The sequence below is a fragment of the Ochotona curzoniae genome, unplaced genomic scaffold (genome assembly GCF_017591425.1).
Source record: "Ochotona curzoniae isolate NIBS_2020 unplaced genomic scaffold, NIBS_Ocur_1.0 scaffold_4701, whole genome shotgun sequence".
Taxonomy (NCBI): Eukaryota; Metazoa; Chordata; class Mammalia; order Lagomorpha; family Ochotonidae; genus Ochotona; species Ochotona curzoniae.
Window position 1 is genome coordinate 62232584 of NW_024467122.1, and position 26217 is coordinate 62258800.

At 40.9% G+C, this 26217-nt stretch overlaps 1 protein-coding gene across 15 annotated transcripts in view; it reads left to right on the forward strand.

The window, feature by feature from the left end:
• The window catches only part of TCF12 (transcription factor 12), a 318581-nt gene extending 297845 nt beyond the window's left edge, over nt 1–20736 (forward strand). For 13 of the 15 annotated variants that reach the window (XM_040969724.1, XM_040969723.1, XM_040969722.1 and 10 more), the window contains 5 exons: nt 5632–5746; nt 6951–7113; nt 10711–10943; nt 15747–15900; nt 18375–20736. In XM_040969724.1, the coding sequence (XP_040825658.1) occupies nt 5632–5746; nt 6951–7113; nt 10711–10943; nt 15747–15889 (654 nt within the window). In that variant the 3' untranslated portion in view covers nt 15890–15900; nt 18375–20736. The remainder of the gene's footprint in view (nt 1–5631; nt 5747–6950; nt 7114–10710; nt 10944–15746; nt 15901–18374) is intronic. The other 2 variants (XM_040969726.1, XM_040969731.1) reach the window with 1 other exon arrangement.
• Nucleotides 20737–26217: the final 5481 nt, after the last annotated feature.

Genomic DNA, 26217 nt, shown 5'->3' on the forward strand with positions numbered 1-26217 from the left:
TTTGTTTTTTTTAATAGCTGAGTAGTATTCCATGGAGTAGATGAACCAAAGCTTTCTTATCCAATCTTCTGCTGATGGGCATTTCGGTTGCTTCCATGTTTTTGCAATTACTGATTGTGCTGCAATGAACATAGGGATGCATGTTGGTTTGTTGTAAAACAGGTGTTTTGGATATATTCCTAGGAGTGCTATTGCTGGGTCATATGGTATGCAGATTTTGAGTTGTTTGAGTGTTCTCCAGACTGATTTCCATAAAGGCTGTACCAATTTGCAGCTCCACCAGCAGTGGAGTAGGGTTCCCTTTTCCCCGCATCCTCGCCAGCAAGCGTCGTTGGTGTTCTTGTTTATGTGGGCCAATCTTACTGGTGTTAGGTGGTACCTCATCGATGTTTTAATTTGGATTTCCCTTATTGCTAGGGAGCTGGAACATTTTTTCATATGTTTGTTTGCCATTTGGACTTGTGAAAATCTTTAAAAATTCTTGTTTATTGTGCAAGCATAGTATAATATTCCAGCCGTCCTGTCTTTTGACTTCATCATCACTTGTCCTAAGGAAATTTAATCAAATCAGTTCTCTTGGGGTTTTTTTAAAGTTTTTTTTTAATATTTATTTTATTGGAAGGCTATCTAGATATATAGAGAGGAGAAGAGACGAAGAAAGGAAGATCTTCTGTCCGATGATTCACTCCCCAAGTGACCGCAACGGCGGGAGTTAATCCTATCTGAAGCCAGGAGCCAGGAACTTCTTCCTGGTCTCCCAGCTGGGTGCAGGGTCCCAAGGCTTAGGCTGTCCTCATCTGCTTTCCCAGGGAGCTGGATGGGAAGCAGGGACACCAGGACACAAACAGATGGAATCCCGGCCCATGCAAGGCAAGAACTTTAGCCGCTAGACTACCGTGCTGGGCCATTTTTTGAGTTTATTTCTTGTTTTTTTCTGTTGTAGGAGTGCTAGAATGTTCTTGTTATAAGAGCACAGTAAGAAATACTATGTTGCAGAATTTAAAATCGCCTAAAGTAATGATTTTTAAGTGTAAATCATGTCTGTTCTCCAAAATTTAAGGCCGTTAGAGAAAACTATATTCTTGCTAGTTTTGAAGAGACTTTAAGGACTAACAACTGAATAGAGTATATATTCAGAATTTCCGCAGCGTTTGTACTACTTATCAGAGGGAATGATCCGATTGCAACAGAGTAGAATCATTGTAACCTTCCATTTGGGCAAAAAAAATTTTTTAAAGATTTATTAATTTGTTGGAAAGTAAGATATACAGAGAGGAGGAAAGACAGAGGAAGATCTTCCATCCGATAATTCACTCCCCAAGTGAGTGCAACGCCTGATGCTATGCCGATCCCAAGCCTGGAGCCAGGAACTTCTTTTGGGTTTCCCACGTGGGTGCAGGGTCCCAAAGCTTTGGGCTGTCCTCGACTGCTTTCCCAGGCCACAAGTAGGGAGCTGAATAGGAAGTGGAGCTGCTGGGATTAGAACTGGTGCCCATATGGGATCCCGGCACGTTCAAGGTGAGGACTTTAGCTGCTAGGCCATGCCGCCGGGCCCTTGGGCAAAATTTAATTTTAGTAGTACAGATATGTACACGGCAGAGCAATACATCTAGGTTACAACTGAATAGAATTTTGCATCTAACTATTGTCATTCATTCTGGTGATACTTTCTCAAGGATACAGTTTTTACAATTTTAAAGTTTGAGAGCCATGGAGATTATACATGTCTGAAAGTATCCTTTAAAAGGAAACACAGAAGAATACTTACCAATTTTCTAGCCAAAATTCTAGTTTGGATAAACAAAATACCATAGCTTAGACAGTACTTCAAGATCATTTCTATAGATTAATAATGACTGATTTAAATCATTAGCATTCAGTGGATTGTACAAATTAAACAAATTCTTAGGACAGAATTTAGAATTGTTGGAAATCACACTAAGTCCTTCTCAGTCTTTTAGTTGGCTAAATTCAGTAAAACGAAGTTTCTTGTTAGGTGCTCTCACAAAGTAAAGGCATACACAGATTCTGGATGCAGGGTGTTGTGATTTAATGGGATGAGACTTTTATTCTGAAATGAGCTCTTCATAATAATTTTAATTTAGATCCCTAGCAGCCTCTAGCAGTTTGCCCTTGCCTGCTACTCCCCCAGTCACAGCAGCCTGTCAGCTGTATGCTAACGAGGTGAACAATTAAACAGGGTCCTATCCAGCTACTTAGACAAAGAGCTGTTTATACACCTGTTGTGTGTGTAGAAAGAGCCATTTCAATGTGAAACTGCAGATTAAAGGAGGGACATGAGAACCAGGGTGAGCAAGAGTTAAAGGGAACTCTAAGAACTGTGAAAGTCAAATTCTCCTGAAAATATATGAGGACCATTTGCAAGGGGAATCGAGTTACAAAGAAAAAGTTTCTGCTAAGTTCATTAACAAGAGAAACTGCAGACTTCAGGCTCTCTGCTGGGCTGAAACTGTTCCTTAAAGGCTGTATTTCTGCTGTGTATGCGCATTGAATTTCTTCCTTTGGAGGCCAATCATTGCATGTTGGTGTGAAATAAAATATTTTGTAGTGTTTCATAGAAGCAAAAATATATGCTGGTGTTTATATCTCAAAATAAATCACCCTTTCTGAGTCTTCTTAAAGGCACAATTCGTAAGATTTGTCACTTAGGTAATGAACCTGTGTCTCCCAAGCTTTTTGTTAGAGAGTGATGCAACATTTTTTTTTTTACTAGTTTCAGGAAAAGTAAAGAATTGCTATATTAATATAAGCAAAGGAAAGCAGAATTTAGCAGATGCATCACCACTTAACTGAGTGAAAGCAATGCCCTATCTTCCATAGTTGTAAATTGTTTCATTTGTGTAGTGTGATGCAATTCATTTTAAAAGACATTCAAATTAATAGTTCTATAGTACTAGATAAGAAGAGAGTTAGCAGATCATGAGCAGCTTAAATTCTGCATCATTACACACACTGCAATCTTGACTTTCACTTCACCCTGTGATTTTCTCAGCCAAACTCTTCTACTGTTATTTTATCTTTAAAATAAAACTAGGCTTTTAAGATTTCAAAGAATTTTCTGTTACATAATGTTTATCCCTTTTCTATTTTTGTAAAATGGGATTCTGGAAAAAAGTGGGATTTTAAACTGATCTTCTCTTATCATTGGGTAGTTCACAGTTAGCAAGAAAGCATCCTCAAGTGTTAAAATTGAAATGTCAAGGATGTCCTTGAGAAAGAATTTCTTGAAACTTTTTTTTACTTCTCAAATATAATTTTCACAGGCCATTTTTTTTGTTTTTACTAGTTTTACTTTTTAAATTTCCTTTTCCTGAGTTTCCACTGCTGCTCCCTGGAAGATAGAATCAGGGGGCCAGAGGCAGACTTGTAATCCACTCCCTGTGCTGTGCTGGATGGAAACACCTGCCCCTTCACTATGTTCCCCAAATGTAGGGGGGAATCCCATGCAGAAGTGGGAAAAAGGGTGGGAATGTTCCATAGTTTCTGTGATCCTCTCCCAGCTAGTGCGTGTTGCAGTTGTGTGGTTTTGAGAACACCTTCTTGATATCCAAGTAGCAGAGACCTAAATAATCCTCAGCCATGACTTATCCTCAGATGATTTTTAAACTTTCTGTAGGATAGCTTAAGAGCGTTTTTTAAAATGTGTTAAGGATAAAGGAAAATGGAAAACATTTCTTAGAAATTGTGGTTGGCATAGCAGGCTTAAGATCCACCTACAACATCTGTATCTCTTATGGGTGCCTGTTCAAGAACCAGCTACTCCACTTTGGGTCCAGCTCTCTGCTAATGTGGTTGGGAATAAAGCAGAAGATGATCCAAATACTTGGACCTCTGAACCCATGTGTGAGACTCACAGAAGCTCTAGCATCTGCTCCAGCCTGGCCATTGCAGCCATTTGGAGAGCAAAGTGACAGATGGAAGATAGTCATATTCACTGTCTCTCTGTCTTTCTGTCTCTCCTTCTGTAACTCTTCTTTTTCAAACGAATAACAAATAAACCCCCCTAAAAGGGGACTGGCATTGTGGCATAGCCATTTAAGCCTATGCCTGCAACAGTGGAATCCCATACATGTAACCAGTTCAAAACCTGGCTGCTCTACTTCCAATATGGCTCCGTGCTAATGCACCTGAGAAAGCAGCTGAGGATGGCTTAAAGTGCTTCAATCGCTTTAGACCTCAGCCACTCACAGGGGAGAACAGGGAAAATTGTGGGCTCCTGACTTCAGCTTGTCCCAGCTTGTTCTGTTATAGCCTTTTGAGGAGTGGACCAACAAATAGAAGATCTCTCTGTTACTCCTTCTGTCTCTGTAATTCTACTTTTCAAATAAAAATAAATGTTTTTTGAAAAACAGAAAAAAATAGCCTTTTTAAAAAAAATGAAAAATGAAAGATCAGTGCATTGGCTCAACTGGCTAATCCTCCACCTCCAAGCAGCACATCCCACTTGGGCACTGGCTCATGTCCCAGCTGCTCTATTTCCAACCCAGCACTCTGCTTGTAGCCTGGGAAAGGAGCAAAGGATGGCAGTTGCAGCCATTTGGGGGCTGCACCAGGAGGTGGAAGCTCTCTAAAAAGAGAAAGGGAAAAGAAGAAGAAAGAAATTGTGGAGGAAGAATTGATCTCCTGCCAAGTAGCGTATGCTGCTGAAAACTTAGCTTGAATTCCTCTTTTCTTGCTTGCAGGAAGCCGAGAGATAAAGGTACATAGGGATATTTACTTCTCTTAGGGTAAACTCCATACAGACACATCAAAGATAAATGCTCTATTAATTACTCAAAACGGACTCAAAACTTTACAGTTTACTAGGTTTGAAGGATTTATTGAAAAGCAGCAGTTTTCATGTATTACTCCAGGCTGTAAATCTGTTTAATCATTGACTTAATCATCTGATTGATACATCTGCTACTGTCGTAAGAAAAAATCTTCTCTAGCAAATTTTTCTAAAACCATTGCAAGATATTAATGTCTGGTAATGTTTGCATTCTTTACTCCCCTCTTTCAAGCTAACTTCAAGTTGTGCAATTTTCATTAAAACTGAGAATAAAACCATGTGGCAGTTTTGTTGCCTTAACAATGCCAAGCCTTTTTAATACTCACTTTATTTTCTGTATAACATTTGCTTGTCTTCAGATTATGTTGGGGAAACCAGAATAGTAAGATTGTATATTATTTCTTTGGAAGCAGGTGTCGGGGCTAGTTAAATACCGTTACTTCTTGGAATGTGGAAGTGTTTTGCTAAATGCAGTTTTCTGTAGAATATGTTTGGGTGCCAGATGAATGAGGTTCTTAGAGTCATTACGTAGAATCAGTGACATATCCTGTAATGCATGGATATCCATAGCTTATGGTCTGCTCTGACTCTGCTCTTTTTCTTGTCTTATAACAACCCTATGTGAAATTTGAAATCTAAAAGCTAGAATTTTCATTTCTTATAAAATTAGCATTTTTGGTTTGAGTATTTTCACACTCACCCCAGAACCTAGAGAAGAAACATCTAGAAACAATTGCTAAATTCAAATAAGTTGATAATACTGTTTTCTCTACTACACCAAGTGAAAGAATTCGGGTAGTCACTGCTCTCATGATGTTTTTGTGTCTGTTGTGCTTTAGGTTGGAACTCATCGAGAAGATTCTGTCAGTCTCAATGGCAATCATTCAGTCTTGTCTAGTACTGTTACTGCTTCAAGTGCAGACCTGAACCATAAAACGCAAGAAAATTATCGAGGTAACTATTTGTGGGATTCCAGCAGCAATGCAGAGAATCTTTTGGAACACTGTCACCTTTCTCATAGCCATACTGGCATCTATGAATCAAGCCATCTTGGGTGGGGGAATTCCAAACAGAAGTTTTACTGTGTGACTAAGAACTTCAAGTTCCATTTGGCCCACTTAGCTGGGTGAGGGAAATTCAAAAAGCTCATGGAAAAATAATTCTTAATGTTAATTTTGGTGCACAGATTTTGAAGTCATGCACAGTTTTTGTCTTTAAGATTTATTTTATTAGAACGTCAGATTTACAAAAGGAGCAGAGGCAGATAGGAAGATCTTTCGTCTGCTGATTCATTCCCCAAGCAGCCCCAGCAGCCAGAGCTGTGCCAATCTGAAGCCAGGAGCCCAGAGCCTCTTCCAGGCCTCCCACATGTGCGTGCACATGTGGGCTATCTTCTCCTGCTTTCCCAGGCCACTGGCAGGGAACTGGATGGAAAGTGGAGTAGACGGGACACAAAGCAACGCCCGTATGAGAACCTGGCAGTTACAAGGAGAAGACTTTAGCCACTAGGCTACAATGCTGGGCCCCATTTGTTGATTTATTAAAGGTTTATTTATTTTTATTGGGAAGTCAGATTTACAGAGAAGGAGAGACAGAAAAGATCTTCCATCCACTGGTTTACTCCCTAAGTGGCCGCGACAGCCGCAGCTGAGCCTATCAGGAACTTTTTCTGGTCTCCCATGTTGGTGAAGGTCCCAAGTATTTAAACTGTCCCCTACTGCTTTCCTAGGCCACAAGCAGGGAGCTGCATGGGATGGAGACAATAACTGGTGGCCATATGGAGTCCCAGCACATGCACAGTAAGGACTTCAGCCACTAAGCTGCTGCACTGGGCCCATTACTTTATATCTGATCCAGTTTATGGCCTGGCAAGGTAGCAGAGGATGGCCCAATTCCTTGGAACCCTGATAACCCATGTGGGAGACCCAGAAGAAGCACCTAGCTGTGGCTAGTAGCAGCAGATGGAAGACCTCTCTGACTGTCTCACTCTGTATCTTTTACTTTCAAGTAAAATAAATAAATCTTTAAAAAAAAAAAGCATACTTTCAGCCATCTTCAGATTTCCATCACAGCCCAGTAACAATTAGAATACTTTACTATCCAAAAAGCTTGTTAGTGTCTGGTCATTTATTTTATGTTTCCTTTACTTTTCTGTTAGGTGGCTTGCAAAGTCAGTCTGGAACTGTTGTTCCCACAGAAATCAAGACTGAAAACAAAGAGAAGGATGAAAATCTTCATGAACCTCCTTCGTCAGATGACATGAAATCAGATGATGAGTCCTCACAAAAAGATATCAAGGTCTCGTCTAGAGGCAGAACAAGGTATTTGTCAGTATCCAGGTGTTAATCCTCACTCACTTAACGTGGGTCAAAATACTTGCCAAGTTTGGAGAGTGCCATGTATTTATGAACTAAACTGCTGGCTATGCTTTGATACTGTGTTGGAATTTTTATATATTCTCACCTCATTTAATCCTCTAGCATCCTTCTTGGGAGACATATGAAGGTTTGACTTCAGAATTATGTTTTTTTTATTATGCCACACCAATGTTAGGGTTCATATATTAAAAAAAAAATTTACATATCTTCTCTGATTTGCAAGTAGACAGAGGCAAAGTTCCTAAAGAAAGTTTGTTGTATGGCCTAGACTCAGAAAGACTCAGTTAATAAATTTGCATATATTAATTAAGCACTGAATATGTGATAAGATTTTAACATAGGATTTAGTCAAGAGTCACCAAACTAGGGCCCATGAGCCAATGAGGCTGCAGCTGATTTTCATAAAAAAATTAACAGGAATCCTGGCACTCTGCATTCAGGTCTACAGACCTATCATGTGTATCTACTTCAAGTTACACTGGCCGGTTTGAGGAGTTACCGGAAAGGCTATTTTGCCCACAACTCTGAAAAGATTTGCTATCTAGTCCTTTGTAGAAAAAGTTGGCTGACACCAAATTTAAGCAATAATTTGAGGAAAGGCTGGGAAAAAAAGCATTCCAGGAACACTGTGTCATCAGGAAAAGTTTTCTACTAATTGAGCCTGATTGTGCTTTAAAATATAGATGTAGACATATAGACACGTAGTATATTGGACTGTTTCATTGTTATTTTAGATTTCATTTATTTTACTTGAAAGTCAGAATTAAAGAGAAAAGGAAGACACAAAAGGGCTTTCCATTTACTGGTTCACTCCCCAAATGGTCACTACATTCAAAACTGGGTTGGTCTGAAGCTCTTTAACCAGGAACTTCTTCAAAATCTTCCACATGGGTACGGGGCCCACGGCCTTGGGCCACCAGCCAGCACTTGCAGATGGAGGATTAGCCTGTTGAGCCACCATGCCAGCCCTATTCTGCCTTTTCAAATGAACGTTTCTTTAGGGAAAATGAAATAATAAAATCCTAATGCTATAGTTTTTTTTTAATGCCTTTTGTTGATTATTTCACTGTTCTTACAAATTTTATTCCTGTATGCAGAAAGAACAAATAAATAAAAACGTAACAAACAAAAACACAGAAAGCTACTGCATAATCAACTTATATAACCCTATTGTTGTCATTTTTTTCTTTTCTTTTTTTTTTTTTTTTTTTTTGTAAATAATCAGCCTCATCCCATTTATTTTAGAGCCATGAAGCATTCCTAGTATATTTTGTATTTTACTCCTCAGTTGCAATAAAACAAATAATAATGCACTATATTTTCATATGAAAACTGGCTAAAAGCTGATCTAAGATTTAAAAACCAGTCTTCCTCAGAGTTGAGGATTGGATAGTATGGGGCAAGGAAAGAAGAATTTAGTTCTGTCATGAGGTTTGCACAACTGTTTTTGTTTGTTTGTTTGTTTGTTTTCTTTTAATGTTCAGTTAAAGTCTGAATTAGGTAAACATGATTGGAAAGCCAAATTGTAAAAGCAAACCAACTTCCTTTATGAACATGTACTTAACACCCATACACATTTAGAAATACATACTTCTTATAGAATACAGTTTTATTTAAATCAACTTACATTTTTTAACATCTGTTTGGCATTTTTCATTGAGATGCATTTTGCATTTTTTTCTTTTTCTTTTTTTTTTTTTATTGATTACATTGCATTATGTGACACTGTCTCATAGGCTCTGGGTTTCCCCCAACCCCTTCCCATACCCTCCCCTCATGGTGGATTCCTCCACCTTGTTGCAGTATTACAGTTCAAGTTCAGTTAAAATTCTTTCATTGCAAGCATAGAGTCCAGCATCTTGTTGTCCAGATAAATTCAACTGTTTCTTGGGGAGACCATCTCTGGTCTGAAAGCAGAGCTGGCAGAATATCATCCCGATCAATTAAAAGCCACAACATAACATCAACATCAATTTACAACATTATGGAATTGAAAATGCAAGTTCTTAACCGCATCCTCTGACTACTTCATTGACATTTCAATTTTGGTTTATACACAGAACCGGTTGCTGTACACCTTTAAAGTCATAGTTACATGAGGCAGAGAGGACTCCCATCGGCTCACTCAGTCACTCGCCTAATGCTCATCAACTAGAGCAGGTGTGGCTGAAATCAGGGATAGGAACTCAATCTATGTCCTCCACTTGAGTAGGGAGCACCCGAGTATTCAAGTCATCACCTGTTGCCCCCATGCTGCACACTGGCAGGGTGGAATCTGGAATCGGTGGCTGAAAAACAGAAATGAAATTCAGCCTTAATCCCACAGAATTGTCCTGACAAGTTTTTTGTGATGCTCAATACTGACATGGCTAAGGGATGTTTTGCTCATCCTCTGAGGAAATGGCTCACTCTTGTTTCAATTTGCAGTTTTATGGTGTCAAATCTAATTATTTTTCCTGTGAGATTTGCCTTTTGCACTTCCTAATTGTATCTTTCTCATTAAGTTCTTGTGATGTGATTCATTTATCGTTCATCCATAAGAGACTAATTGCTTGTAAACACCTGAGATTGTTCATGTTCCTTTTATCACTGTTATTGCTACACATGGTTTTAATATCCCTATTGTTCAATTGAATAATACAAATAGCGATGTTAAAACTGAGTCAGGGAGCTAATGTTGTGTTACAACATGTTAAGTCACTTTCAATTTCAGTGTGCCGTGTAGGAGCAGTAGTACAGGTTCTGGGTACTCCACTTCTTATCTGCCCTTCTGCTAATATACCTGGGATGGTAGGGGAGGGTGGCCCAAATGCCTGACCTGCTCCCTGTGTGGAGACTAGGATGGGAGTTCCTGGCTGCTGGCTTTGGGAAAGTAAACTAACAGATGAAAGATCTTTGTCTCTCCCTGTCTGGATATCAATGTGCCTTTCATATAAATAAACCTTTCTGGGTTTTTATTATTATTATTATTATTATTATTATTATTATCATTATCATTAAAACAATCTGGAAATCTAGAGACCACTCCTTTGAAATGCCTTATCTCTTTCATAGGTGTGCACTCAAATAGAGCTTTATAGGAATAGTTCTATATTTCTTCTTCATCGGAGAGTTCACAGGTCAGCAAGCTTTCTCTATAAAGGCTCAAATAGTAAATAGTTTAGACTTTGTAGGCCATACATTCTCTGTCAGTTACTCAGTTCTGCTATAGGATGAGAGCAGCCAGAGACAGTACATGAACAAATGGGCCATTGTGAGTATTTGGAAGTAAACCACTGATTCAAAGCTTTCTCTGTCTGACTCTTCTTTCTTTCTCTAAAATATTTTTAAAAAGATATTATTTATGTGGCATAATTTCAACCATATAATTTTACTTTGTGTATATGCTTGGAGGAAAGCCTGGAAAGAAAAATACACTCTTGTTAAGTGCAGGTTTCTATTGTTTGGTAAGATTTAGGTAATTTTCATCTTTATAATTTTGTGTGATCAGCTTACCTTTTAGGAAAAACAGATTGCCATTGTTTTGACTTTGTTTTTCAGCAGTACTAATGAAGATGAAGATTTGAACCCAGAACAGAAGATAGAAAGGGAGAAGGAAAGGCGGATGGCTAACAATGCCAGAGAACGCTTGCGTGTACGGGATATTAATGAGGCATTTAAAGAGCTTGGCAGAATGTGTCAGCTTCATTTGAAGAGTGAAAAACCTCAGACAAAACTCCTTATTCTTCATCAGGCCGTGGCAGTCATCCTCAGTCTAGAGCAGCAAGTCAGAGGTAAGTGGGTCCGTACGGATTCTGTCAGGAGGACAGGCCTGGCTCTGCCCAGTTGCTTTGCTTGGACAAGTTATTTTTTAATTCTCCCATTTCTTCCTGTACTGTTTTATTGGCTTGAGTTTTCATTGTATTTCTCATCTCTCTCTGAGTGTGTTGATCAGTATCTGCAGCTTCTGTTTCCCACAGTGCTATACTGGAGGGATCCTGTAGGACACAGCCTGTGCCTGCTGCTAAGCCCAAAGAGTTGGGTGCTCCTTTGCTCTTGCTGCATGTACCTGCCTAACTGTCCTCCTCCCTGGTCCTTCCTGTTTTCCCTCCTTCTCTGATTTACCCAGGGGCAACTGCCAGAACTTGCTGGTGTTGCCTGTTTAAGTTTCCTCCAGCCTTTGCTTGACAGGGATATTCTTTATAACCAAGTCAGTAAAGTCTCAGGGTTTCTTTGTTGCTCCATAATCAGGAATGCCATGAACCTCTTAGACTACCAAGCACTTGCATGCCTGCTGCCTGTCCCTAAGGGCAGGAAGATGGTATAAATAGGCTCACCCGCCACTGAAAAAAGGTAGTAGCCCAAAACTTATGAGTTATTCATAGGTAAAGGAACAAGAATCAAAATGTCATCAGATTCTGGATAATAATGCTAAACTGCAGGACATACCACTAAAAGTGCTAGATTCCTAGAGACAAACTGATGGACCATTTCCGTACCCTCACACCCCTGTAAAACTCTGCCTTTCCGATCAATAAAGAAGTTCATGACAAGAACTACTGGACCTACAAAACAGCCAATACATCAAAAATAGAAAGCTATTGGCTCTAAAAGAAAGGCTTCCAGGAAAGGAAAATGGAATCCATAGATGGTACTGTATTTTGCGATTTTAGAAAAATGTATTGATAGGTACTTGCTAGATGTATTAGGATATGAAGGGGCGGGGGGACAGCATTACTAAGGGATTAAAAACCAATTAAAACCAAAACTAAAGGAAAAGCAAAACTGAATGAGCAAAAAATTAATGATTGTGAAATTCTTAGATTGGTTTATGTATTTGAAAAAAACTGACAGATGTAGAGCAAGAGATCTTTTCTCTGCTGGTTCACTTCCCAAACAGCTGCAACAGCCATAGTCAGAGCAGACGGATGCCAAGAGCCGAGAACTCTGAGCTGGTGTTCTACCTGAGTGGCAGGCCCAAACACGTGGACCATCTTCCTCTGCCTTCCCAGGTTCATTGGCAAGAAGCTAGCTGGAAGCTGTATCATAGGCAGAATAGTGGAGGCTAAAACTAGCACTTCACTGTGAGATGCCAGCATTATAAAGAGTGTCTTCAGTGCTGGCCCCATGACTGTAAAATACTTGACTTAGCAAGTACCACTACAAGATCATAATAAAATAAATACTTATCTAGTCCTGATAATATCAGAAGTAACTATTGAGTTAGCCAACAATTCTGCTATAAACATGTTGAGAAGATGATACCAAGAAAAAACTCTTGAGCCTTATGCAGGAAGTTAATAAATACAATTTTCCTAGTGCAAAGAAAAGTCACTATACTCTATAGCTCTAACTTACAAATAAAAATATCTTTAAAAATCACAACTTCAGGCCCAGTGCGGTAGCCTAGCAGCTAAAGTCCTTGCCTTGCACACACTGGGATCCCATATGGGCACAGATTCATGTCCCAGTAAACCCGCTTCCCATCCAGCTCCCTGCTTGTAGCCTGGGAATGCAGTCAAGGACAGCCCAAAACCTTGGGACCTTGCACCCACATAGGAGACCCAGAGGAGGCTCCAGGCTTCTGGCTTTGGATTGGTGCTGCTCTGGCCGTTCTAGCTGCAGCTGAAGTGAATCAGCAAATGGAAGATCTTGCTCTGTCTTTCCTTCTCTCTGTATATCTGATTTTCCAATAAAAATGAAATGAATCTTTTCTAAAAAATTACAACTTCTACAAATGTATTCTATTACAGGCTGATTTAAATAATTTATGTTCTATTTGTGATGACATTTTTAGCCAGCCAACCCATAAAATTTTTCTATTAAAATATTTAACTATACTGTATGTTTTAATCAGAAACAATAGACTGTATCAAAATTTGTCATGGGTTAGCTACTTTTTGTTTATTTTGTTTTAAGGATTTTTTTTTTTTAAAGACAAAGTTAGAGGAAAGGAGATGTCTTCCATGCACTGGTTCATTCCATAAATGACCACAGTGGCTAGGTGTCAGCCTGGAGCTTCTGTAGGTCTCCCATATGGGTGACAGGGGCCCAAGGACTTGAGCCATCTGGTGCTGTGGCTTAGTGGTCCAACTACTGCACCTCCAGCTCAGCTCCCTGCTGATGCTCCTGGGAAAGCAGCAAGAAATGGCCCAACTACTTGGGTCCCTGAACCCTTACAGGAGAACAGAAGAAACTCCTGGCTCCTGGCTTCAGACTGGCCCAGCTCTGCTACTGTGGCCATATGGGGAGTGAACCAGCAGATGGAAGATCAATCTCTCTGTCTCTGTATGTCATTTTCTTTGTACTTTTTTTTTTTTTTGAAAGGCAGATTTATAGGGAGAAAGAGAGTTGCAGAGATTTTCCTTCTGTTGGTTCACTCCTCAAATAGCCACAAGGGCTAGTACTAAGCCAATCCAAAGCCAGGAGCCAGAAGTGTCTTCTGGGTCTCCCATATGGGTGCAGGGGCCCAAGGACTTGAGCCATTCTCCATTGTTTCCCCTGGCTATCAGCAGGGAGCTAGGTCAAAGTGGAACATCCAGGACTAAAGCTGGTATCCGTGTGCAATGCCTGCACTGCAGGCGGAGGATTAGCCTGTTGAGCCAAGGCACCTGCCCTAACAAATCTTTTAAAAAAAAAAAAAAAACCTCTCTTAAGGGCCTGGCACAATAGTCTAGTGCCTAAAGTCCTCACCATGCATGTGCCAGGATCCCATATGGGCACAAGTTTTAATGCTAACAGGCCGCACTTCCCATCCAGCTCCCTGATTGAGGCCTGGAAAAGAAGTAGAGGACGGCCCAAAGCCTTGGAACCCTGCACCCACGTGGGAGACCTGAAGTAGGTTCCTGGCTCCTAGCTTCAAATCAGCTCAGTTCCGAAGGTCATTGCAGCCATTTGGGAAGTGAATCGATGGACGGAAGATCTTCCTCTCTGTATCTGTTCCTCTCTTTCCAATAAAAATTACTTAAAAACAAAAACCTCACTTAAAGGGGTAAGAGTTGCTGAGTAGATTCTGACCCAGTGGATCTTTTCCTCTTGCTTCTCAACAGTAACATCTCATTCTTTATCCTCTTGTGAAAATGCCCAGATTGTAGGTCTCATTCAGTCTTCCCTGAGTCTTGCATAAGGAAATTGTAGTGAAGGTTTTGCCTCTTATCCAACAACAGAAACAACAACTCAGTTCTGGTGTTGTACATACTCACATAGATCCAAATAGAATAGCTGAGGACATTCCCAGTGATTTTGAGATCAAGCACAAGTGTCTGCCCAGTACACAGAGGAGGTCAGCATCTGCATCAGTCTGTGTGCCATATCTGATCAGGGCACTACAGGGTCTCGATGGACTAGTAGCAGCATTTCCCACAAGACCTGAATGAAGAGTTCAGATCAGATTAAACCCTGGAAAGCCAAATTATGGACAGAAAATAAGGAAAACAGCAAATCGCCATTAAGAAGAATAAATCTGGAGACTCATTTTATAGTGATGTTTTACCTGAGCATATTTTTGGTGTTTTTCTGTGATAATAGGAATGAAATTTCACTCAGATTGGTAATCCCCACAAAATAAAAAAATAGCAGACATTTGTTCATTTTAAGACTGAATAGTTCCAAAAGCTGGGTGCCCTGAGCGGCCCTCAGAAACAGAAGAACAGTAAACTTCCTTCAGGACTCAGGAGGGGAGATTTCTCTGGTCCTCATTTAGTTCCAACTTTGGATCCCCACCCTCTCTTGCAATGACCATCAGGGTCGCTCTGGAGTCCCCCCTCCTCCCCCCAAAAAATTAGATTAGATAGACAGAGACCAATAAAGAAAGCTTAGAACAGACAGGAAACGGTCAGCTTGGAATCACATATACCTTACTAGGTAGGACACAAAGACTAGTTACTCCTCGCTAAGGTATTGAAGATTTCTCTGCGCACCCCTCCTAAAACTGTTCTGCATCTCAACTGTTGACATATGCCTTGTTAGAGTTATAAGCCAATAGGAACTATCCTAAAATTCGCCAAGTTCAGTAAAAATCATGCTTTAAATACTATAAGCTGCTAAATATAAAAATGAAAAAAGACACCAGACAGCTGAATAGTACCCTGTAGCCATTTTAAGGTGTATAGCAGCCAGTTGTGCATAAGCTAACTTGAAATGTCAATGAAGTAGTCACAGGATGTGGTTAAGAACTTGCATTTTCGAACATATTGGTCGCTCAATACCATACCAGTTAACTCCATAATGTTGTAAATTGTTGATGTTATGTTGTGGCTTTTCATTGGAGGGGATGATATTCTGCCAGCTCTACTTTCAGACCAGGGATGGTCTCCTAGTGAAACTGTTGAACTTATCTGGACAATAAGATGCTGAACTTTATGCATGGTACATGCCTGCAATGAAGGAATAATGACTGGATTTTAAATGTACTACTGCAACAATGTGGAAGGAATCTGACATGGGGGCAGGGCAATGGGAGGGGTGGGGGAGTCCTAGAGCCTATGAAACTGTCACAAAATGAAATTTTTAAAAAATTGTTAAAAAAAAAAAGACTGAATGGGTTCTAACTCATAACTTAACATCGTAATAATAAAAGTTCTTTCTTCCTGTTTTAGAGAGGAACCTTAACCCCAAAGCAGCCTGCCTTAAGAGAAGGGAAGAAGAAAAAGTTTCTGCCGTATCGGCAGAGCCGCCAACCACACTGCCAGGAACCCATCCTGGGCTTAGCGAAACTACCAACCCTATGGGTCATATGTAAACATCAGCCAGGTAAGTGTGGGCTTGAGATCAAGGTTCCAGAAGATCATTTTAAGATTCAATTGAAATTTGGTTAGAATTTTTGAACAATGTATTCCTTTATCATTTTAAAGGTTGCATGTAATTTGAAATACAACAGTTGTCCCTTTGTACCAAATTATTGTTATCTTCAAAGTATGACCAGATCTTGTGATTTATAAGAAAATTTAGTTTTCCTGTTATGAATCATCATGTGTACTCCACTGTCACACAAATACCATTCTGATTCAAGAAGAAAATAATGCAATGACTCATCCATCAGAAAATATTTTTGCTACTACTCAGACTCCTCACTCCGCTATTCAGAGATGTTTGATCATATCATCAGTTTCCACTGACCATCCAGCTCTTTGTCACAAGCCTCTGTATGCAGAGTCACTGCTCACTGCTTGCTTCCGTCTGGGTCAAGAATGTGCAGGTTCCCCCCCACCCCCTGTAAACCTCTCAGTTTACACCCTCTGGAATCTATTAGTGAAGAGAAAAGCATTATGTGTGACAGAGGCAGAATACTCTTCTCTCTGGCCAAGAATTTTACTTGTTAGAAGCCTGATTTTAAGTCCCTCCTCATGGACTTAACACTTCCTTGTAATTGTGTTTTGTTTTTACTATCTACATTCATATTGCAGTCTAAATTTTAGAGTTAATACTTTGTAGCTGCAATCAGTATAAGTTAGAGTTAAACATTTTAGAGCAGTAGCATTTTAGTTAGCTGTATAGATTAGTAATACAACTGGTAGCCTCATTTTTATAATGTGCCTTTAGCATTGTGTAGTTGTCACAATTTCATTAACAGATTCAAGGTGGTAAGTAAAGACAGGTGAATGGGAGGTGTAGATCAGCAATGAATGAAGCACAATGGCTTTGATCACTTTTTAGGGCTGTCATTTTGAGCTGAAAATTGGAATTTAATACAGTATTTAATAAGCTCCAAACATTAGATAATAGCCTTTCTCTGAAGGATTTCGTTTCTTTGTGCACTACACATAGCCTACCTAGCATCACACCAGACCACAATAGGAAATTTTATCTGGGGAAAAAGGAAGAATTAAGTCGATTATAATTATAGTATTAGCACACTGGAGAAATACCACTACAAAAAGACCCAGCAGTCCACAGATTATGATGTGAAAGAGATTTCAGACAAGAGCTTGTGTAGCATTTCAGATCTTCTAAAATCCAAGCCATTCTTTCTTATGCTGTGGGAGATAGAGCTCTCAGCAGCATAGTGAAATCTCATGTTTTCCCATTCTGCCTCACCCATGACATGAATCATTCCTTTGTTCTGTGTGTCCGTACTTTGAATACTATCCACTCATTAGTCACTTGGTAGTCTGTCTGATGATCAAATCAACTGTTCGGTATTTCAGTGTTTGTGGTCCAGCTAGCATGGATCTGAAATCAAGGTTCCCCACCTTTTTTCTACAAAGGGTCGTTGGATATTCAAAACATTCACGCACCATACAAAATTATCACCTTTAAAATTGACCTGGTATAGCTTTATTGAAGTTTGAGTCCTACCTGTGGTTACCTTTGCAGGAAAACCAAATGATTCCTTGAGTCTTATACAGCCCACAGGTCAGACACTCCCTGGTAACTGTTATTTATTAATGATTCTTAACCACAAACTTTATTACAGTATATTGCTAAAATTGTTCAGTTTTATTTTGTTGCCATTGTTAAACTCCCACTCTGCTTAATTGGTAAGTGAAACTATCAGTACTTAATGCCATGAGGAACATATTATATTGAGGGTTTTTCATAAAACCCATGGAAAATTGGAATTAAAGGGGCCAGCGCAGTAGCTCAACTGGCTAATCCTCTAGTTGTAAGTGCGGACATCCCACATGGGCACTGGTTCATGTCCCAGCTGCTCTACTTCCAATCCAGTTCTCTGGTTCTTAGCTGGGAAAGCATTGGAAATTGGCCCAAAGCCTTGGGACCCTGCACATGTGGGAGACCTGGGAAAAGCATCTGGTTTCTGGATTCAGATCCACTCAGCTCTAGCTGTTGCAACCATTTGGAGAGTGAGCCAGTGGATGGAAGATTTTTTTTCTGTGTATTCTTTTCTGTGTGAATCTGCCTTTCCAATAAAAATAAATCTTAAAAAAGATAACTTAATTAAAACTAAATTCATTTTGATGCAAAAAAATTGAATTCTTTACATAGTTTTTAACATAAAATACATTTTCATGAACTTTTTGAAGACCTCTCATATTTAGAACTCAGTATTATCTGTGGTTTGGAGCATCCACTGGGGTTCTTGGAACCTGTCGCCTGCAGAAAAATGAAAGGAAGTTCATCTTTCAGTCACTTAGCAAACTACTAATAATTCAGTGTAAACTTGGGTATAAATAAGGAATTTCAGCTTGTTGTGGGGAATGATGTTTGCTCTAAAGTCATTATGTACTGATTGGTATTATTCTCTCCTCTGGCTTTCTTTGGCACAGTTCCAGAGTTATCAGTAGGCTAGATAGAAGGTGACCTCTCTTCATAAGGACTTGGACAACTCAGATTATCTGAAGACACAAACCTGACAGGAGGGAGAAGAAAAACAAAACACTTGAAGCAAGAAACTCAAAGGTAATCCTACGATCAAAGCAACTGGTCAACGCATCCATCAGAAGTGAAGCTAGGAAGCTCATCAGATGGAGCGTCAGCCCACGAGGTGCTTGCAGCAGATCATTTTGTTGCGAGCAGTGTGTCGCTTCTGCACAATCAGAGACTGTCTCGATCTCTCCACTCACCGTGGAAGTTGCCTTGTGCCTAAACTGAATTGACAAATGCATTGTAACTACAAATTTTATTTATTGTTGTGGAACTGTAAGGTCTACATATAAAGGGAAAAAGTTAATGTGGAAAGCTGATCTACACTCAGCTGATGGCAGCGTTCGTTAAAGCTGTTCACAGGCAGAGAACAAAGCAGTGACAACCATTGGCCCTTAGCATTCCCGGCATACCTATTAGTGTCTTAAAAAAAGGAAGGGAAAAGTCTTTTGTTGCCCTCTCCTATCCTTTTGCCATATGAATAGCGTTTTCCATGATATAGGAAAATATGACTTGGTATAGCTTTTTTCTCGCTCTGATTTTTTTTTTTCATTCATTTTTATTTTCTCTTTGTGGGTGTTATATTTGCTCTCTGAACCTGAGTGGTTTATGGCCACAGTCCAGAATCCTCCCTGCAACCCTGTGTGCTTTGCGCATTTACCCTGTAGCAGTAAGCAGAGGCCATCTGTGACCATAGCCTAGCTAAGATTTAAAAGGGGGAAATCTTGCCTCATGGACTTCTCCAAATAAATGTTGCTTTATTCCTAATAATAACCAAGACTTTTCAAGCTTTTAGGTTTCATAGTAAAGCTTGTAATAGCAAGAAGTATAAATTACAATGGATGAATCTACTTTTTAGAAATTGCTTTATTTTCCAAGCAGTACTACAAATAGTACTTGTAAAAGGTTAGCTGCAAGTAAGCACAAAATCCATTTAAAATACAAAGATGAATTTCCAGGCCATGATTATGATGAACATAACAAAACCTGGTAGTCACCGAGGCAGGTAGTGTGATAAATGAACACGACTACTCTGAGGCTAATTACCCAATGGAATACAAGAGCAATGCTCACCCATGCTTCCTTACCCTAGCCTTTCTTTCTCTGTTATTTGGATGGCTGGTCTGTGGGGAGGAATCCAGTGGGTGATTTAATCAACTGCAAACCATCTGCCCCTGTCCCAAGAAGATGAGCCAGATTAGCATTAAACTAGTACTTGTCAGTCCATCTTAACACTGTGCATTAAGGCACCCTCTGTCTGTAATCCTTTGGAGTTGTTTTTTAAGACACAGTAATCACTTTGAACTTCCGTAAAATCTGTCTTCCACCACAACAACCCTGGGAAAGAAAAATACACTAAACAAGGTTGTCTTGGCTTATGAATTCCTTATAGCCAACATTAAGAATGGCAAGCAGCACACAGAAGAAAGGACCCAAATCACTATGTAACTTAGAGATTTCTGTTAATTTGAAAGAACAAACCAATTTAAGATAGAACTTCAGATCCTCCAATCAGGATGATTTCCTAACAAATCAGTTGTTTGTGACCCTAGTGGACTTTTTGGTTACTTTAATTTGCATATATTCTCCAGTTGCATCAGACTCTCTCTGTGGCCTTGTTCTTCATTTCAGTGTTAATCAGCTAAACAGAAGTTGTTGCTTATGATGTGTGAGTGAACATATGCCACTGCCTGGCCTTTTTTCTTCGGAGCTTGTTGTCTTTTTCGCTATATTAGACTTTGCAGTATGCCCAGAAGCTTTCCTTCATAAAATAGAAAGAAAAAAACATTTGGCTTATTTTTCACTGTAGCTAGTCTTTTATACAATAATCTTGTAAGAAAATTTCTTGAATTCTAAATATTACTCTTTCTAGATTTTTGAAATCGAAAAGTTTTCAGTAAAAAGTTTCTTACTTTATTTTATTATATTAGGTAGTAAAAATGTAGGGTTATTTACCATAACCTGTTCATTAATATCAGAAATTTACAATAGCATTTTAAGACCATAGTAGGATTCTAGCATACCGTGTAGTACCTATGGAGTATTGTAAGAGCTCATTGTCCGAGATGAATTGCTTCTCATCTTGTTCTCCAGTTTCCATTGTTGGTTTATTGCAGATTTGTATCCTGTGTCAAATTCAAGGTATTATCGATAAACCTTTTCAACCAGCAGCAAGAAGTTCAAAATTTTTTTCTGTCGCTGTAACAGAAAACACAATATGTATATAACATTTATGTAGCAATAAATGTGCCATCTTTTTTTTAACACAGTAAACTAGTGAGTTTTTTACATTCCTCCTTCTCAAAAAATAATGTATTTTATTTTCATTCCTCCATCTCATTCCTGTTGGAAGTAGTCACTCAACTATGCATGCCTACATAGGCTGTGTAAGCTGGGAACTCTTCAGCAAAGAATCGGGCTGTGCTGTTTGCCCTCTTGCCTTCTCTGTGATAGTGGCCTCAGGCTTCTCTTGAAGCTTGGTGAAACAGCAGTTAGGAACTAAAGAAAATCTGGAGGAAAAAAGTGAAGAAGCTGGAGAAAAACCCAAACGAGGCTTTTTTAGTTGACATTCATCAAAGCACTCTGTGTTTCATGTCCCTTTTTTCTCACACAAGAAACTCATAATTAGGGATTGGTATTACTGTTTTCAGGTTAGTACTTCTGCTTTCACCCCACTTCTCTCCACCATGGAAACAGCGTAGTGATTTCCCATGAGAACCTAGGCTGCCTGTGAGTAACTTTCGTGAAAGACCTGTGTGCAAGGAAACTGATCGTGTCACATGTCACATCCTCTTGGGATCTCTTGCAGAATTGTGAAGTCCACTGTTGATCACACTGGGGAGAACACAGATCATTTTTGTGGGATTTGATAAAACATTCTAGTTTGGTTTGTTGCAAGATAATTAAGTTAAAAACTGTCCCAAAAAGGCATATATAGTGTTCGAACTGAACTAAAATCTAGAGCTCATTAAGCTAACCACTTTATTAATTTATAAAAGCTAGGAGAGCTGTGTTGTGGCATACCAGGTAGAACTGTTACCTGCCCTACTGGTATCCCATATAGGCGCTGTTGTTCCAATCCAGCTCCCTGCTAATGGCTGGGAAAATACAATAGGAGAGGTCCAAGTGCCCCTGCAACCCCTTGGATGCTCCAGATGAAGCTATTGCCTTCAGTGTGGCTCAGTCCTGGCCATTAGCGGCCATCTAGGGAGCGAACCAGCAGATGGACCGTCTCTCTCTGTCTTCTTTCATCTGGAACTCTGTTTATACGTACTGTATGAATAAATAAGCACATCTGAGACCCTGAAAGGTGACTCCAAAAGCAAATAATTGGGAAACAGATGGTGACGTTTAAGTTTTCCCCAAAAAACCTCCCTGCCTTTACTTTTTCTTCTCTCTCCACAGATTTTCAGCCAAATCTATTCAGTGGCTTCAGTTTTCTCTACTGTGTGTGTTGGTTTTTTTTCACCATCTTTCTCTTCTACAGTTCATATTTATTTTTTCTTCCATAGGAACTCATTTTAAATACACATTACCTGAGATGCATATGTGTGTGTTACAGGTTAAGGAACGCTAACTTTGGAATCAAGGCTAGGAGTCCTTGATGCAAACCCAAGCTCAGTGTCTATTGAACTCCACCTCTTAGAAAACTGGAGATACCTACCAGAATTGCATACATACTGAATGAAACAATGATCGGAGAGCATTGCCATGGTTCCTGTCACATAAGTACTCAATAAATGATCATTTTTTAAAGGATTATTTATTTGAAAGGTAGAATTACATAGAGAGGGGTCATCTTTCTGCTGACTCACTTCCTAGATGGTTGTAACAGCTGGAGCTGGGTCACGCCAAAGTCAGGAGACTGCAGCTTTATCCTCGTCTTCATGTGAGTATAGGGACCCGAATATTTGGGCCATGATCCACTACTTTTCCAGGTTCTTTAACAGGGATTCTGGCACTGCAGGCTGTGATTTAACCTGTAACACCAAAATGCTAGAAATAGAATTATAACCATATCAGGATTAATTCCTTTTCACAGCCATGCTGTTAGAGGTAAATGGGAAATGTCAACTCATCTATGCTGAAGTCTGTTTTTTGTGGTAATCCAGTGACCATTGCCTTGCCTTTCTGCACCATTTTATAGAACTTTTTTTTTTAATTTATTTACTTTTATTGGAAAGACAGATCTTCTGTCCAGTGGTTTGCTCCCCAAGTGGCCGCAGCAATGGAGCTGAGCCAATCTGAAGCCAGGATCCAGGAGCTTCTTCCAGGTCTCCCACGCAGGTGTAGGATCCCAAGGCTTTGGGTCATCCTTCATTGCTTTCCCAGGCCACAAGCAGGAAGTTGGATGGGAAACAGGACTGCCGGAACACGAACTGACGCCCGTATGGGATCCCAGCACATTCAAGGTGAGGATTTTAGGCACTAGGCTACCACACCAACCCCAGATTCATCTTTTTTTTTTTTTTTAACCTTCACGTTTCAAAATGAATCAACAGACTTTAACCATTCACATGGTGGTCTAACAGCTATGGTTGTTTGCTTCAAAATGCAGATGTGAAGAAAGAGTGAGAACTCCAAAGAAATGGGCGGAATGCCTGTGGAAAAGAGTGTGTAGAATGCAAAGGACAGCTCGCAGACCGTGTTGCAGGTCTACCATCCATCTCTCTCTCTCTGCTCTGTGTCTCTCTGACTGTCTCTCTGCTCCCTGCCCCACAACTTCCCCCATGGAAGTAAAAATCTCTCATGGGACTCTCTCACTGTGTCTGTCATCTTGAAAAAAGCTGACACTTTATAATAAGAATGATATGAAAAATGAAAACATGCCATGTCATTCACAATAGCTATAAGAAAAAAAAGTTATTCTGAATAAAACCATGGAGGTGAAAAAGCTGTACACTAAGAACTATAAAGTACTGAAAGAAACAAGAAGACAGATAACATATGTGTTCATAGATTTAAGTGTTGATATCAGCAAAATGTTGTACTGTCATACTGTAGAGTCAGTGGAGTCTCTTATCAATTCCAGTGACATTTTTCACAGATCAGAGAAATCCTAATGAATCATTAAAAGACCCCCTAATAATCAAAACAGTCTCCAGCAGAAAGAACGAAGCTGGAAGCACCACACTATCCAAAATACACTACAAATTTTAAATAGCTAATTTTCAAAATTAGGAATAGTAAATTTGTGAACCTCCTCCCAAACCTCACTGGGGAGTTTGTCAGAACCCACAAACTTGGCTCCAGGCAGAAAGCCAGTCCCTGACAGTGGCTTGGTGGGAGAGAGTAGGGGCTCATTGTGCAGTGCACAGAACAAGGAGCTGGTGGGCTGTAGCTCACTCACAGACTGAGGATTCCAGATGACAGTTGGGGCAGGGCAGCATCCCAGCCCTTCCTCATCTTGCTTCTCTTTGATGATTAGAACTGGTTTGATTATCTGTGTCTGGATGGCTGGGGGGAGTGGTCTTTCAGGGACAGGGCACCCTGAGTTTCTGCAGTCAAGGCAGTGGTCTTGAGCAGGCTGCCTGGGACCCTCCTGTCACATGCTTCAAGTCCTGATGTCTCACAGGCCCTGGCCTCACATTTGTGCCACTCCCCTAATTTAGCTCATCTTCAGTGAGATGTTAGCTGGTACTCATCAAAGAAAAGACAGAGGAGCTGGCAGTCATGGTGGGGTGGGGCTGGGTGTGGCAATACCCTGGTATGATATGGTCCACATCAAAGGCCTGGGGCTGGGGAGGTGGGGAGAAGGGTGCAGTCCCAATGCTGGGCTTCCAAGAAGCCTTTCAAGCCACCCTGCTTCCCTCAGAGGAGTAGTTCTCCTCTAGGTAGCCCTGATTTTAGTTTTGCTTCTTGATAAACTCCTAGAAGAAAACCAGCTGCATGCTCTACACACAGGCAGGGACAGTCTGTACCTCCGAAGACTATCTGCCTAGGCCCAGGGACTCCTGGATACTGACCTCACCACCCTTCCCTCAAGCAGGGCCTTGCTCCTCCAGCCCCACCATTGTGTGTGGTTGGTTATGTTTTGTTTTGTCAACACTTATGTTTTTTTAAAGCTAGATTTTACAGAGAGGAGAGACAAGAGTTCTTCCATCTGCTAGTTCACTCTCCAAATAGCTGCAATAGCCAGAGCTGAGCCCATCCAAAACCAGGAGCCAGGAGCCTCTTTCAGGTCTCCCGTGTGGATGCAGGGTCCCAAAGCCTTGGGCCAGCCTCTACTGCTTTCCCAGGCCATAAACTGGGAGCTGGATTGTAAGTGGAGCAGTCAGGACATGAACCACTGCCCATATCAGATGCTGGCACCGCAGAAAGAGGATTGGTTTACTAAACCACCACATCAAGCCTATCCTACCTGTGTTTTATTTTGTTCTAGTTTTACTTTTTCCTACTTGCTGGTCTTTTGCATCCTCCTTGCGTGTAAGCCTGCCTTTCTGTTCGTGGACAGTTGGCCCTTGGTGAGCCATGCGGGCAGTTTGGCATTGGAAGCAGGCTGGTGGCAAGAGGGATCACCTGTCCTAAGCCCAGTGCAGCCATTCGCCTGGCTAGCCTCTCTCCATTTTTTGGAACATTGTCTGGTGAGCACCCTTGCAGCTCAGGAAAGTGGGGAGATGTTCTGGAGCAGACCAGGAACCAGGCCTCTGCCAGTGAGTTCAAGGCTTTGAGCATCAGAAAGCAGGGCCTTGCAGGTGGGTGGGTGAGGCATCTCACAGCAGGAGGCAAGAGCTACAGGTTGCCAGCCCAGTGAGGCCACCACTACACCCACTCAGCCCGGGCCTCCCGAGGCCATCCCGCCTCACCCTCATTAAATCGGGCAGGATTGTTTTTCAGATTCTTTCAACAGTGAGTTATTGATCGACACTGATAGGGCCAAGGGCTTGATCTCAACCCGCACCGGCAGAGGTTAATTAGCTTGATTCCCAAGCCTAATTCCTAATTAGGCACAGGAAGAAAGGAAAGACAACACAAAGGAGCAATTCTCTCCAAGGAAGAATTGCAGACCTTCTGTCCAGGCATGGGGAGGGTGGAGCAGGAAATAGGGAAGAACCAGGTAACCATGGCCCCAAAGCTGAGTGCTCCTGCCTGGTGCACACCCTGAGGCAGGCAGCGTCAGCAAGCACAATGCCACCCTGCCTAGATCTCCTAGGACAATGTGCCCTTCATTTGTTTGCTTTCTCCCTGCCTACTGATGCACAGGATGGCGCAGTAAAGGCTTTGAAGTGCCTGCCAGAGGATCGCTCAGCCAGGGCTGGACGTGCAGCAGCGGAGAGCTGCCCTGGCCTGGGGGAGACACATTGGATGAGGAAGAGTGAAAGGCACCATTTGCTGTTATTAGCCAGCGGGGTCCATCTTGATACGTTCCAGCCATTTCTTAGGACTTCATAGCCAAATCAAACACCCGAGGGGTCCCTCACGGGCGTGAGGAGGACAGCAGGGCCAGCAGGGTCCTGTGACGTCGGAGTTGTGAGAGCTGGCCCATCCGCTTAGCCACGCTGAGCTTCAGAAGTTGTTTCCTATGAAGTAGAATAGGTAGCAGGCACACTAGCTAACGTGGTGATGGTGAGAACTGGCTGAGCAATTTCAGACATACTTGGCCCACAGTAGGCACGTCCCTAACTCTCCTGGAGAAAGCACATGAGGGGCAGCACTGTGGCAAAGAGGGTAAAGCCTCTGCCTACGGTGTTGGCATCCCATACTAGCACCAGTTCGAGTACCCACCATGCTACTTCTGATTGAGCC